General features: G+C 43.7%; 1 protein-coding gene across 2 annotated transcripts; it reads right to left on the bottom strand.

The window, feature by feature from the left end:
• Positions 1 to 1373: 1373 nt before the first annotated feature.
• PTBP1 (polypyrimidine tract binding protein 1) lies at positions 1374 to 14009 on the bottom strand. 2 transcript variants are annotated; one of them, XM_079546608.1, is made up of 13 exons: positions 13970 to 14009; positions 12893 to 13065; positions 11578 to 11724; positions 10120 to 10290; positions 9231 to 9341; positions 8721 to 8895; positions 8075 to 8152; positions 6632 to 6777; positions 3956 to 3989; positions 3317 to 3409; positions 2541 to 2757; positions 2215 to 2292; positions 1374 to 1823 (listed from the first exon to the last, which is right to left on the bottom strand). In XM_079546608.1, exons 1-13 carry the CDS (start codon positions 13992 to 13994, stop codon positions 1691 to 1693), a joined length of 1581 nt encoding a protein of 526 aa, XP_079402734.1. In that variant the 5' UTR covers positions 13995 to 14009; the 3' UTR covers positions 1374 to 1690. The 2 variants fall into 2 exon arrangements, with proteins under 2 accessions (XP_079402734.1, XP_079402735.1); XM_079546609.1 differs by lacking the exon at positions 13970 to 14009 and having other exon boundaries at positions 3956 to 3985; positions 6628 to 6777; positions 12893 to 12928.
• Positions 14010 to 15945: the final 1936 nt, after the last annotated feature.

Here is a 15945-nt window from a genome sequence, read left to right as displayed (position 1 = left end):
AGGTTGTTTCATCACCGGGAGAAAACGATCTGCTGCGTTCTACTCATCATGAATTCCCTTCCTATAACTTAAAAATATCTGGGCTTATAGGTTAAAAATGTGGAAAAACTTGAGCCTGGTCCTTAAATCCACAAGCTAATGGCGCTTGGTTTCTCGAACACCTTGCTTTAAAAGCCTGCTCAGCGTGTTTCACCCACGTCATCACATCCTCATCCTCAGTCATGACCTCAGCCTGGTAACTAAATCACTGCCCTACAGCTTCAATTATAAAACAACAACAAAAAAAAAAGAGAAAGTACAGTATACAAGGGTAATATCACAAAGGAGTAAATTTAGAGTACGTTTATACCATCTTACCATTCTATAAAAAGGTACTTAAACTATTTCTTTTGCATATAAAGAGATTAGAATATTTGGTCAACTGGAAATATTGCTAGGCACAGATGACAGCAACTGCATCAAGAAGTATAATACAAGAATTAAAACAAAAAGCTCGAATGCTGAAGACACGCTATAAGAATGATGGCAGAGCTACACTGGTCTTGTTAATTTCAAATCGGGGGCACGAAGGTGACTTGCATGAACACCTTTCTAGATGTGGGATAGCCGATAACTCTTCAAATCCTAGCCGAGTATTTAGAGATCTATATACACACACGTACAGTTCTGACAAATTCGCAATGATTTGTCTTCACAAACGTCCAGCAGTGGTTAATGCTGCATCTCAATGCTCTTCCTGGGAAGGGCAGAGCCTGCTGGCTCCCTCCTGACAACGGAATGCCATTTGGTCTCGGGAACGTCCCCCCACCCAGACCCTTCCACGGTCTGAATGTCACACCGGGGATCTTAGAGATAAACCACGAGCAGATTGGAAAGTGGCACAAGAACACGTGATGCTACGCAATGGAGACAAGTCACAGCAGTGGGATGCAACTGCCTGGAGAGCCAAAGCCCAATGTTTTCTTTATCCACTCTGCCAGCTTGATTAGTTCTTCCCTACCAGTCGATCTAGTGAGCCAGAACTCCTTCATTTCCCCTCCGCTCTCCCATCCGACCTCCACAATTCAGATGTTTCCCCAAAAAAAGAAGGAAAAGGTTTAAGGCACAGGGTAGCAGATGCACAGTTTAGGTAGGATCAATGCAACTCGGTTTTGTGCTAGTTGGGTTGGGAGCTCCTCTACAACCAGACGTTTTGCAAAATCCTGACTCAAAAGGCGCAAAAGTGAACGTACACAGTGGTTTTAGGTCTTTCAAGGCATGGATGGGTAAAGAAAAAAGAAAAGGCATCCATGTGAAACCTGATCAAACTTGTTGGGATCTGCTTTTTGGGGGGGAGAAGGAACAGGAAGGGAGGGGAATTTCCCAGAGCAGGTTCTAAAGTGTAAACTTCAACTTGTGATATTTTATTGGAACAGTCAAGATTGTTACCCATCACCGCAAGGTTAGCGATATGAATTAGATTTAATTTTTTCTCTTTTCTTTTTTTAAAAACCGGTAAACTGATTTCTCTTTAAAAAAATAAAATCTCTGGTCTTTTTTAAGGTCACTTCAGCTGCATTTTTAAAGTGGCTTTTTTTTTTTTTTTTCTGGAATGATGGAAGTTGAAACCCTCGTGTTCAGCCCTTTTTAGGGTCAAGGCTGAACTCAAGAGGTTAAGTCAAGTCCATTTTGTCTCATGCCTTCCCAAGCTTTAAATGGTGGACTTCGAGAAGGACACACGCAGGTGGTGATTCTCACCCAGGTCATGATTGTGGAGGTCAATGAGGGATTGAATGGCTTCTTCCACAGAGCCCATCTGGATCAGAGCCATTTTACGGTCCTTCCTGACAAGAAGCAGAGGTTTAAGTCACATTCAGCACCAGTGCACACAGCTGAAGTCAGTGCAAGCTTCATCCCTTAGTGCTCAAGGTCAAGCAGAACGTTAACTGCCTGGATAAATGCGATACGATGCCTTTATGTGGAAAAGTTCACTTATAAGATCAACATGCTTACCCCAAAATCTCACCCAGCTACCTTACAGCTTTATCAACCATGCACTCCATATCCAGGGTTGCTCTTGAATTCTTTCCTCCAGCTGAGTTGGATTGCTATGTGACACTACTGCTCACTGTTCCCTTAGCTTTAGATTTTGATGTCAGGCAATTCTACCCCTTTCAGCCTGATTTAAGGACAGGATTTAAGAAGGAAAAAAAAAAAACACAACCAACCACTTACTGGAAGAATTTGAAGCCTTTGACCATCCCACCATTGCTTGAGAACAACATCTTGAGGTCCTCTTCAGCTATTGAAGGCCTGAAATCAATAATTTTATTTGTTTTTCAGTCAAATACACACCAGACTGCTAAAACAGCTCCCCTCAGAGCCTTTGCTGAGTTTCTCTACCAACAGCACAGCTCCTCAGACGGGAAAGGCTGAAGAAGGACAGCAAGACAAGCAAGCTTCCCTCCTGTCAGCACTTAAAGTCACATTTTACCCCCACCCTGAACTTGTGGACATCTCCACACCGAGCACCACAGGAGGATCCCCACACCGATACTCACGGAATGTTGGACAGATGAAGAGTGGCAGAAGGAGGAAAGATGTTCTGGAAGTTTTTGGAGCCCGGCTTCTTGAAACGGTGTAAAGGAGAATTCCCATAGTCCTTGGTCAGACCTTGGTCCTCCTGGCCCTCACGAGGGAGCTGCACTGTCTGATGTTTGGACAACGTTATACGGATTGGCTTCCCATGGAGCTTCTGGCCATTCAAATGGCTCATGGCTGCAACGGTGCGACACAGAGCTGAGAACAGCAGCATTTCAGTTCTGTTCAGGCACTTTTATCAAAGCCAGAACCTCATTTTAGCTCTTCCCCAGGCAGGATGCTGCACCTCCCAGGAGCACAGTGACAGGCATCATCATTCTGCCTTCGAATCGCAGAACGGCCAGGGTCAGAAGGGACCTCAGGAATCATGAAGCTCCAACCCCCACCAATGCAGGGCCGCCAACCTCCGCATTTCACAGCAGCCCAGGCTGCCCAGGGCCCCATCCAACCTGGCCCTGAACACCTCCAGGGATGGACGGGGCATCACAGCCTCTCTGGGCAGCTGTTCCAGCACCTCACCGCTCTCACAGCAAAAACCTGTACTGATAATTCCATTATTTTACCCCTAGATCATCTGGCACAAATTACCCATCGCTTCTTCAGAGCTGCATCAAATCAATGCTACAGATGCAGACGAGCAATTAACACAAGGAGTTGTTTTTGCCTTAAAGAGCAGAAAGCTTTGACCACCCCGTGCCTCTTGATGCCACCAGTCGATACGTTTAAGCTTGCTTACCAAGCTGAGCCTGGTTTCCATCAACCATCTGAACCAGGGCATTCTCTTTCTTATTAAACAAAATCTTCACCCTCTGCACATCACCATAGACTCCTTCAGAAAGTGAGGAAACAAAAACAGTCTTAGGGACGGGTAGGAAGGAAGCCTCACACAATTTCATTTTAGCTAACCAATCCAAGAGCAAAAAACATTCACAATCAGAACTGATCTCATTCCAACCACGTTTTACTTATTCTGCTCTACTTAAGGAAAATTCTTATATAGCAGAATAATAATGGAACAATACATTAAAGAAAAGATACTGGGTTTCAGCAAAAAAAAAAAAAAAAAAGAAAAAAAAAAGCCAAAATCTAACTGCCAGAAGACTGAACAATTTAGCATGCTATCACAATTTAAAACTCTTATAAAAAAAAAAAAAAGACATGCAAAGCAATAAATCATGCATAACTGAATGTAAAATAAAGGCAAACTAAATTAAATAGCAAACTAAACAACGTAAAATTATGCATTCAAAACAAACAAACAAAAAAAAGGCAAACTGCAAACTGTACATTTCTGAAGTATCAAAATAAAATAAAATAAAGTAAATCTCAAATAAATGAAAAAACAAGGTAATAAAAAGTGTGAATGATAACATACCGAAAAGAATAAAGAGGCATTGGGGTGTAACTCTCTTTAGAGAACAGCAGAGCAAGGCAGCGGAGGGACAGGGAAGAGGTAAGGAATCGAAGGGGAGAGCGAGGTTGCACAAATCGTCCACAACGAGGAAGGGCAGAATCCCCGGAAATGGCGAAATTGGTTGATGGATGATGAAGTTTTCAAGATGGTTAATATTGAAGGGCAGGTTGGTTTCCGAAGAGCAGGGTTTGTTTTGTTTTGTTTTTTTTTTTTTTGGTTTGGTTTTGTTTTGTTTGTTTTGAAAGGGGAATATGTATGTTTGGTTTTGGTTTTGTTTTTTTTTTTTTTTGTTTCAAGCAACAACAGGAAGCAGAAGTACCGTGCAGTCAGTTGGCAAAGAAATTCCGGATCAGGGGAAGAAAAAAAAATATTCAGGGATGGGGGAGAAAAGAAAAAAGTAGCAAAAAACACAGGTCAGTAAATACATAAGGAAATATGTAGTGTTCCATCAGTCAGATTTATAGAATTCTACATACAATAACTCGTTTACAGAAACAGTTAATAGGTTTTACCTAGTGGAACACAATGATAAAGAAAAGGCATTTTTAACTTTGGATATACAAAGAGGTAAGAGACAGTATCGCAGCAGAATGACTTTGCAGGCTTTGCCACTCATTGAACTGCAGCAATGATCCCTGAGACAGCACTCCAAGTTGCTGCCATTTCAGAGGGAACACTTCTCGGATCAGATCAAACAGCTGGAGCTGCTCCTCGAGGATTGACGACAAAGGGAAGCAATCCATAACTGCATTTTTAATTGTCAAAGAGGGAAAAGCCAATTCAGCTAGGAAGCAGCGTCATCTGGATGAGCAGCTGCACCGCTGCCAAAAAAAAGCCTGGTAGGAGAGCTTGCTATGAAAGGAGCTTGGTAGCACTTCACAACCAAGTCTGCTCCCTTCCATCTGTCTCAGGGGGCTGGAGTTGCTGTGCAAGATCCCAGCACTGCACTAGTGATCCAGAAAGGGAAAGCATCTCTGCTCCCACTGACAACTGCCTTCCAAGTGAAAGTCAACGCAAGCTGAAGACTTGAGACGACTGCAGCTTGCCATGGGAAGGAAAAAAAGATGGAGCCATTTCCATTTGCGTGCTTCTGATTCAGAAAAAAAGCCTCCCACCTTATTGCAGCAGTCACTCTGGAGAAATACTGTCTCTTAACTAACTGTTTGTGGCACAGGTAAGTTTCTACAACACTGATTATACAGGCAATGGAAAAAGTTTCAGGTATCAGGTCTGTTAGTTCACAGCTTCAGTACAAGTATCAAAGTCTCTCTAGCCCAAAGATAAGCTGGATGGATAGTGAGGAGCTCGTCAAAACAAGGCATGAAATAACCCAATATGTGAACAAGGCACACACCCCTCAGATGCCACTCTTGGAGAGCAGCAAACACATGCAAAGTAAATAGGGGTGAAAAGCACATTGCCATCCAGGTAACACAAAATCATCCCCCAGAAAACCAAGCTAGGCAGCATTACAACGGTTGAGAACAGCAAGGCCAGCTCTTAAAAGTGTTTTGCTTGAGCAAGCACGACACTGGGACTGAGATGACAGCTTCTGGAATGGCAAAGTACACCTCATCCAAACCAGGGCTGCCTGCAGTCCTCAGCATTACTTTATGCCCTGGAGAAAACAGTACTGGCAGGTGAGGAGTAGTCTGAAACACTGCTCCAACTGGTGCCTCTCACCAACAGTGAAGTGTTTTTTCATTGATTACTCATCACATCCAGGCTTCTCCTTTGATGCAAAAGAGGTTTTGTGGTTACTCTGCCATCACTGTTAAGTTTTATAGTTTTGCAAAGTAGGATTAAGTTGTGTGTGCAGTCCCACCAGTTAAAGTGTGCTCAGCAGACTGATCACACGCTATCACACACAACAGGAGATGCTACACTTTCAATCCAACACAGAGCCAAAAGCTGACTGGGAAAAATTCAAGATATCAAATTCTTATTATGATGCAATCTTCTGTTAAAGACTTTTTGCACATAATTTCCTGCTTTGTTATTGAGGAAACCCAAGCATTTCAACTCACTAGGTCAAATAGAATTGAAAATGTAAACTGTGAGCTGTTAAGGGGTTTAGCTAAGGAAAACCTTCCCGAAATCTTGGAAAGGAAAAATGTGCAAGCACATGGCAGAGGAAATAACTGCACAAGTGTGAAGTCAAGCTGGCAGGGGTCCAGACACTATACAGAGCAAAGGTCAGAATGAACTCTGTAGTTCTGAATTAATGTTATTAAAAATCTAGAACATGCTAAGGGAAAGAAAGAATGGACGTGACTCTTCTGACCCAGTGACAATACTACATGGGAATGGCAGAGAGATTCCAAATGAAGGGAGGGAGGGGACAGGTATTGTAGTCTTTGTGGGACAAGAGCAGGCAGGCAGCATCCTCAGCTTTTGACTAAAGAGCAGCAAGGTTTTAATTTGAGAGATGGACTTTCTGATTTCCTTTCAGCAACTAGAGTACTGACTGCTTTGAGATTGAGAGCTGGCAGAGCACATCTGCTTTTCTAACTTTGCCGTTTCCTTTAGGACACAGTTGGGTTTCACTTTGAATGATTTTCAGCATAATCTGCATTCAGAAAGTGAAAGTAGAGGTAACAGGAAGGAGAAAAAAAGTAAAATTAGGACTCCACTAACCTCAGGATTCAGATTGCTAACCAGCAGAACAGAGTTCCCTGCCCCAGCGAGGCCGGGAATGGCAATCCGTCCTGCTGCAGCCGCTGCAGCTGCTGCTGGGATAGCCAAAGGAGCTAGAGCTCCATGAACATTTTGAACTGTCAAGCCTGGAAATTAAAGAATATTAACCAGTGAAGAAGTTAACAGCACGTACTCTAGTGTATCTGCTGCACCAGAAGGGAGAACAGCACACCTTCTGCAACATGCAAGTAACCATTCAAAACACAGTGACTCTACTCTAACAGCAACAGAAGCCTCCAGTTCTGGTGCTGCAGGAGGTATGGGATCGTTTCTCATAGGAATTGCTCTTTGCAGTGCCTGGTGCTCAACAGATGCCTCAGCACGATCTTGTTGACTACAATATTTTGCACGTTTCACAAGAAGCGGAATCAGCACAAAGCCTCAGCTCTGGTGGGGCAGGAAAGGTCTCACAAACGGTGTCATTGGAAGGGTCTTTCCAACCAGTGCATGCCAAAAAATGCTTTGTTCTTTAACCATGCATATAGAAATCGTCAGCTATCATGCTACCCTCGGCTGATCTCTTATTGAATGAGGAAACATTAAGGCTTCATTTTCTAGGCTGTTCACAGAACACCTCACCGCGTTAAAGCGCTGCCCTTCGGAGGGCTGAAGCTTTAGAAACAGTTAGCAATGAATTACGTGGGATGACCTCCAGGGGCATGGCTGTATCCCATGAGGAAAGCATACTAACAAAATAGCAGCATTTGGTTTGTGACTGTTCTTTCATAAGCAAGGAAATCCCACCGAGTTACTGGGAATTCAACATAGCTTGGTATGCTATGAAAAGCTAACTATGAAAAGCTAAGAGCTGCTTATCTGCCACTCACAAGTATATTTAGCACCTAAAGCTTAAGTATTTGTCTCATATCTGGATAGGCATGTAAGCAGAAATATTTTGTTATCAGCAACATGAATTTTAAGCTTCAGAGCAACTGTAAAAACATAAACTCAGCTCATATTGAATACCAGATTTATTCAGTTCTTATGGGAAAGCAAAGATTCCTTGCTTCTGTTCACTTTTACAGACGTAATGGTGGGTTTCCCAAACTCAGCAGCCCCACGAGGAAGAACTAAATGCAAAAACCTTAACTTACCAATAAATCTCCCAATAGAGTAATATTTAAATACTGTTTTTAGTGTTGCTCCCACTCTGATTTTCTTCCTTCCATGTGAATATTGCCTAGCCAGAGTAACTACAGCTACACACTTGGTTCACAATACATATTGAAAAAAATCTTTCCCCTCCATGCCCAAGTGTCAGCTTTTAGGACTTAAAGCACTCCACTCCCCCCCCAAACCACCACTACTTAGCTTGAAAACATCAAGATGCTTCAGCAACAACCAGAGAACCTATATAAAATTCCAACTTACGAAGTACAGTACCTGCAGCCTGAGGAATTGCAAAGGTGGGAGGAAAGCCAGCTCCTGCATATGGAGAGGCAGGGATTATTCCTGGGGCACCTGGGAAAGAGACACACATTATACAGATACTCAACAGCAAGAAAACTCTAGGCTTCACTGTCCTCATCTGCCCTTCTATGTATGAATTGGAAGCTAAACCGTAACCACCAGGTCAAAGATGTCTTTAAAGCAACACTGAGTTTCTTCAAGAAATGGCAGCAGCCATTTCCTCCAGCCCTGCTGGCTGACACTGCCAGAAGGCAGCTGTTGACCAGTTGTTACCAGCTCCCATCACTGTTTACCCATGGTACAGTTTCCAGAAGCATGGCTTACAACACCCCCAAATTACTGCTCAGTCTGTGCTGCAAACAGAACAGCAGATGGCACTCGAAGCACAGACAGCTGCTAAAACCTTCTAAATCCCCACACAAACAGCCTTCACAGCAGCAACATGCAGCCACAAACATACGCCCATGCCAGTATTTTGCACCCAGATTCAGTGATCCCAAAACTCCTCATTCACACCCTTCTAAAATTCTTCATAACCAAACACACTGAATTAAATCCTCTCCTCCCCAACTACCAGGGGTTGTTATACCTGCCCTGCTCCCACGTTAAGAACTCTCACCAAAAGCAGCTGCCATGGTCTGATCAAGAGGAGGCTGGTTATCCCCAGAAGGTAGGTCTGGTCGTGTGTAATCTCTGCTTTTGTCATTATTGTATTTTACATTGAGACTCGTGAGCTTCGAGAAATCTATGCGCAGCGTACAACAGGCATTGTAGATGTTCTGTCCATCCAAAGACTGCAAGGAAACAAATCCCTTTTTAAACACAACATGAATTCATATTAAATATGAAACCTCTGAGGAGAGAAAGCACTGCATCACTGCAGGGAGTGCTGCACCTGAAGACAAACAGCCTGTGCAGAATTAACATCTCTTCCACTCATCCCTTCCACAATTATCCTCCTTACACCACACTGCTCTCAGTGGTGAAGTTCCCTCCCACTCACACATGCAATCTGCCACCTGGGAGATGCTTTCACAAAGCCACACGCACACATTTGTCCTAGAATAACAACAGCAAGGTGAAAAGTTGAAACAACACAGGTATTTAGCACTGCAAGCATGGTACTCACCAGTTTGGCATGCTGAGCACTCATGGGGTCAGCATATTGTAACAGAGCCTGAAACTGGTTGTTCTTCGTGAATGTAATTATTTTCAAGACTGTACCAAATTTGGAAAAAATCTGCAAGATAATATTTGCACATTTTGTCACCCCATCACCAGAGCTGAGCATCGTATTCACATTTCACATTATTAGAAGCAAGAACAACAACTGTCCTGTCAGCCTGTAAGCTTCCCAACTTGAAAGTAGGTTTTAAACTACACCACAAGCACTGTTTTATCCTACATCATGGCAACTGCCTAGAGAAGAAACAGGATTAGCTCAGTGCACCTTTAATAAAGCCCTCATTTTAACATCACTCATATGGGAAGATGCATAGAGACCTTCACAAACTCAAACATTCTCAGAATTCCGGGGATTTTTACATGCAGTCCTACTTGCATTTTAAACAAAGATCAAGTTGAGTGGCTGCAGTGCAGAGCAGGAATAAGTTTTCACATAGGTTACTGCTCAAGTGACATAGGCACACTTGGTACAGTGCAATATTTCCCATGGTGGCTAAGCATCATTGTGGGTGGAGGAAGCATGTATTCACACCAGTTCTGAAACTGTAACATTTGTCCTTTCAGCCACACCAGGTCACAATCCCACTACAGCAGGCCAGCAAACCTCTGCAAATTGAGACTGGCCAGACTGAAAACAAAACTAAGCCTCACACAGGCATCAGGGTCTCTAGAAAGCAGAAAACTAACAGCTGTGGTCAGAGCTGCTCTTTCCAGAGCTTGCTTTACAGATACAGACACGTGCTGTTACAACTCTAACACACATAATTCCCTATTTGTTTCTTTCCCTTCCTCCAGGACAGTCTGCAAGCTGTGAGGACATTGGTTTTTTTTACCTGATGCAGAACATCTAGAGTGACAGGATAGAAGAGATTCTCCACAATGATCCTCAGCACAGGGCTCTGGCCAGCCATCGCCATCCCCGCATCCACAGCTGCAGCAGGGGCTGGCAGTGCCAGGTTTCCTGACTGAACAGAGTTCACTGCTTGCAGAGCTGCTTGGGCACGCTGCAGAACCAAACATCCTGTTAGACTGACACTCCTGCTTGCAAAAATACACATTCAGCTTTAGAGTTTCCCCATCTATTTACTACAGAACAACAAGCAGCAATTTTACTGTTCCTAGAACTGAGAATCCAGTATTTCAGCACATTTCAGACGTGGGAAACACAAGGTCGCCTCAATCAATAACAGCAATGCAAAACGCACTAAATAAAATGCTACTTACACTGCTGTTATCTATATACTCTTGCTCAGCACCCACTAATGCTGCAGAGTTATTCCACTGCTCAGGAAAAAGGTAAATCCAGGCTCTTTTGGAATGCAGTATCACCTCCAGAACAATACTGAAGCTGACAACAAAAACTAACAAGTTCAATGCACAACTGCCATAGGGCTCCAGCAGTGAGAACTGACTTGGCAGTTCCTGTTGAGTGTCCTTTCTGCATGACATGTGCAGCAAACTGTGGTTTTGTCAGAGGCACCAAGCAGTGGCACTTCATCTGCACAGCAGGAGATGCTCTGATGCCGATGGAAGTCGGGCTGAAAAGTGAGGAGGCAAACTGGACGTGTTAGGAAGCCTTTCCTGATAAGGAGGTGCAAGTAACCTGAACTTCTTTCCAATGCTCTAGACCTGAAAGATTGCCAAGAGCAGCTAAGCCAAAAATGGAACTTTCTACTATGCAGAGCCTGTTTTACACATCTAGACAGCCCAAGGCATTAAGAACCACTGTGCTCAGTGCTGCCTGTTTCCAAGCTAGCCTCTCTCCAGCACTTACAGGTTCTGCCTCCATCAGAGCTTCATTCTACACAAACTTCTTAAGCACCAGCAGCATTTTTGAAGCACTGTAAGTCTTTAGAGAGGCACTGTTACAGTTTCTAATTAAAGAATGCTGGAGTGCAATTTTTTGTTATCTCATTTATTTTTTCCCCCCAACATTAAGGAAGTTTTAGCAGTCATTTAATAGTCTGCTGAAGCTTTGGACAAAAGCTCTTACAGTAGATATTCTTCCATAAGGTGGAAGCTCGGGGTAGAAATCAAGTAGCAAATGAGAAAGTTGCAAGCAAAGGGAAAAAGGTGGTCAGAAGCAGCCATGCTGAAAGACAGCCTACCAGAACCTAGATGAGAGGCATTTCTATTCAATCAAATCCTCAGGAAACACAACGTGCTCTTTTTAACACTTTCACAGACATAGTTCATCTCAAACCCTTCCAGGCCTACACCAGCAGCAAAACCACCAGCTGGGAACCATCTCTCCCTCCCACCTGCGTGACAATGTTAAGAAAGAAACTAACTGCTTGGTTTGGTGAGTTGTCTGTCTTAAGCTCCTTGTGGTTGGAGAACTGGATGTAGATGGGCTGGCTTCGAAGGACTGGAGTGACTGTGGTGTAGTAGTTTACCATGGTGTTGGCTGCCTCCTCTGTATTCATTTCTATGAAAGCCTACACAGAAAGTCAAATCAATCAATTCAGCACATTAGCAAAGCAGCTCACACTAGCAGACATGAATGCTTATCAGTAGCATGTGATTGATGAATTCAGAGGGAGCTTCTAGCTGAAATGAACAGCGTTTAATTTTCACAGCTGCACTCATAGGCCATTAATGCAACACCCAACTCATCCTAAGATCTTTATGCTACATATATTTGGGGGACTGGCAATGACAGAAGTGCCTGCTGCAACACTGGAGTAGAGCAGCAATCCAGACTCTCAACACTTACTATAACAAGCAGCTTCCCACACTTCTGTAAACCTACTCAGTGTTTCACACCTTTGTGGCCTTCTTTATTTTAGAAGAAAAACAAGGAATTTTTGGCAAGTCATTTACATTAAGCACAGAGGTTGCTCTGTGTAATGCCCAATTGGAGGAGCTGAATTCCACACCCCTGCGTGTCAGATGCCACTGTGTCAGACCACCCCTCTGCTGCCACGTGTGGCACAGCAACCAAATGTAAAAAAAGACTGATGGAAGGTTCAGCCTGCACTGCTGTCCCACCAGCAGCTGCATGTGACATCACTAGCCAACATAGTAAACCAATAAGCATTACTTTTGGAGCAGCCCTTCCATGAAATCACACTACACAGAGGCACACTGATGAATCACTGGGATTAAAGACACAGTACTTGAAGCAACGATTAAAGTTGGCTTGCTTTTTAACTCCTTAATTGGTACAATTGCGGTCACAAAGCTCACACACACCTTCTGCATTATCCAGTGGTGCTTCAGCTTCACTCAGCTCATTTTTTTCCTATCTGGAAAGGTATCCTTAATATGCAAAGTTACAGTGGTGGTTACTCAACAACCAAACTGGCTGCAGTGAAAAAGGCCACCTCACAGCACTGCTGGCCAAACCATTTACCTGGCCTGTAATCTACAAGAACAAGCATGATGCTAATTATAAATGACTACCAATAATTACGGACTCAGCTACTTGAGCAGCCTGAAAATAGTATTTTCTACAGCTCATGGGGCAGCCATGGAAAAGTAAAACACAGCACGCAGAAGCTGTCAATCCAGATGAGTCACAGCCATTCTGACACCTCAGAGCTGCTTTACTGATGACAAACTCCAGTCTTTGTCAACCTCTGCTGTCAGTTGTGGACACTGTACCTGGTTTTTGCCTTTCAGCATCAGAAGGTTGGTGACCTTGCCAAAAGGTAAGCCCAGAGAGATGACCTCAGCCTCCGTGACGTCACTGGGGAGCTTACGGACGTGGATTACTCTGGATGGGACCCCAGCACTTCTGCTGTCCCCTTTGAATTTTTTGCTGTCGTTTCCATTAGCTGTAAAAACAAAACAGAACGAGAGCAGCCGCTCATTAGGGTGAGTCTGATGAGCAAACACACCAGCAATACCCCTGATGTGCATCTTGTGCTCCCTGTCCACTTATTTCTATCACAGAGAAAATCTATTGCCTAACTTAACCTGAGTCTGTTTTACCCCTTTTCAGATTACACGAATGTGAGTGATGGGGCTGAATGTCACTGCAATGGAACATACTCTCCAGTGGCCATTTTGCAGCAGGCAGATCTCCACACACTCACATTTCTACTGCTTAATTCCAATCTGTTATTTCAAACTGCTGCTTTATTTCTCTTCACTCCAGCATTCTTAGCAATGAAACAGATTTGATGACGTCCTTCTCAAACAATTGATATGACAACAATAAATACAACCCAGTAGATTACATCTGGATTACATCTAAGGCACTATCAGACAGCTGATAGGGTCTGGCAGGGCAAAGCCAGGGGCTCAAAAGAGAACAGCAGCTCAAGGTAAGATAATTCAAAGCCCTGATGAGCACATTAGGCAAAACTCTGTTCTGGTGGGATCACTGACCTCTAGATGGTGTCAGACTCCTGGAATAAACAACAGCACTTTGCTATATATGGCCGAAATAACCCTATGTGAAACACAACTATGTTTCAAGCACACCAGTTCGCAGCAAAACTTACTTTATTACTGTAAAATCATTAGAACAAATGTTTTGAAGCACATTTTTTCAGTCTGCTAACCATCAAGGTGCAAGACAAGATAGTGCTGAACAACAAACTTACAAAGGCTTAGTAAGTATTAGAAATATACGTCTTTAATTTAAATGTATATATATTAAAAAGCAAAATCAGACCTCCTGATAGCATCTGCAACACCCACCGATTGCTATTCCTTTCTTAGAGGCAGTATTACCTGCAGAAGAAGCGTTGCTGCTCATGATAAAGGGTCCGTTAGTAACACAAGTAGAGAAAAGCTCGTCAGATCCCCGCTGGAAGAGAAAAGAAGAAAGGTAAACTGACAGCATTTCTACTGAACTCTGCTGTTTTCAGAACACCTGAGCAGAACAACTGATATGAAGGTGCAGAGAAGCTGAACAGAAGCGCAAGTGAAAATATACTGAGAGTCAACCTCATCATCATCAATTAAATATAAGTAAGATCCAATTTGGTAATTGAATAGCACTATCCAATGGCTCTGTTGAGGTAAACACCAGGAATCTCAGGAGCTGAAGCATTGCTGAGTTGTCTGAAGCCAGTGTCGAGCACTGGGCACTGATATTCACTGCTCCCTAATAAATAGAGCCATATTCCTCATGATTGGTGTCAGGCTGATTTTCATTCTTTAAGGTTAAGCTTGAGCATTGGTAGTTGATCTGAAATAGCAAAGCAGATAGTGACGTCTACTCATTAGTACGTTTTCTAATGCCATTCATGAAGATTAGATCAATTATTTTACTGTGGGCTACCAAGACTAGAGGAAGTCTTAAGCAAAAGGCAATTTGTGACTTAATGATGAGATAAATTTGCTATTCTCCAGTGAAAATGGGATGACAACGTGGAGATATTAAGAAATAGATGGAACTCTCCCCCCTCTCCTCCCCCAAGAAAAAAAAGAAGGGAAAGAAAAGAAAATGAAGCTCCTTGAAGAAAGCTGCTCTAAGACATAGATAAGTAGAATCATACAGGATAATGTGTATTATCAGACCACAGGGTTGTTTTCCAGCCACAGTCCTCAGAACAGCAGCAGTGTCTTCCACAGGGCAATAGCACAGCAATACCTCAGCACACACTTCAGCCAAAGGACCGAGCATTCTGAAGCTGAGAAACAAGCACCACAGGTACAAGGTCTGCAACCACATCCTCCCTTGCCTCTGGGGCAGGAGGACTTCCACACTGAAGTCACACAGCTACTTGCAGAGCAGAACAAAGCATCTCCCTTTGGTTTTCCATAGTGCAGCACCATGCCTTCCCGAGCTTATTTAACCAGAACTCCCAAAAGGGCTCCTACCAGAATCACTCTGCCCAAGCAAACTGATACCACACAACTGATAGACATGCATTTATTTATTCCAGGCCTCCTGCTATCTGCAGGCAAGGTGTAATTCCATCTATTCACACACCTGCACTGCTCTCCCTTCATTCCCTGAGAACAACACCGAGTGGCTCTGAGAGCACTGCGTGCAACTTCAGCTCATTTCAGCAGTCCCTGTGACCCAGATGATCTGAACTGACCAGAACTAATCTAAACTAAGAAGGCTGAAAAAAGGCGTCGCTATGACTAAAAGCAAACATTACATTTCATTACTACTTAGCACAAGCTATACTTCAAATCAGTAAGAATTTCAAACAAGATATGCACAGGACCTCAAAGCTCACTGTGAGCACAAACACAAATTCAGCACCCAAAAGCACCTTCTAATCTCCAAGTTCTTTTACACAGCAGTGTCACAGTAGAAGACCCCTAGCAGTAATAGGAAACAAAGCCCAGCCCTGCCTTCACTCCCACCCAGGCACCCCAGTGGAAGCTGCCAGGATGCTGCTCCCCCCACCCAGTATCTGCTGGCACCTGCAGTAACACGACCTGCACAGCAACAGGAGCTCTGCTGGCTGCACAGGGAACAGGTCAGGAAAGTAGGTCACACACCGAGCCCAGCACACTGAATTACAGACAGGAGATTGGGTTTTTTTTCTTCTTCAGATCCTGAATTTCTTGTCTGACCGCTCAGTGCTGCTCTTCAAAGCTGAGCTCGAGGACTTTGATGTACTGAATAGGTGAAATTGGGGCAGGTTCCAATGCCATGCTTCATGTGCTGCTGCTGGTCACCTGCACAGCACTGACCTGATCCTGCAAAGGCAAGAAGCACCCATGGCAATGTCACCGAACAAAGT

The sequence above is a fragment of the Tetrao urogallus genome, assembly GCF_951394365.1.
Source record: "Tetrao urogallus genome assembly, chromosome: 25".
Taxonomy (NCBI): Eukaryota; Metazoa; Chordata; class Aves; order Galliformes; family Phasianidae; genus Tetrao; species Tetrao urogallus.
The sequence above is the reverse complement of the archived record's forward strand: the minus strand, read 5'-3'. Positions and strand labels throughout refer to the sequence as shown.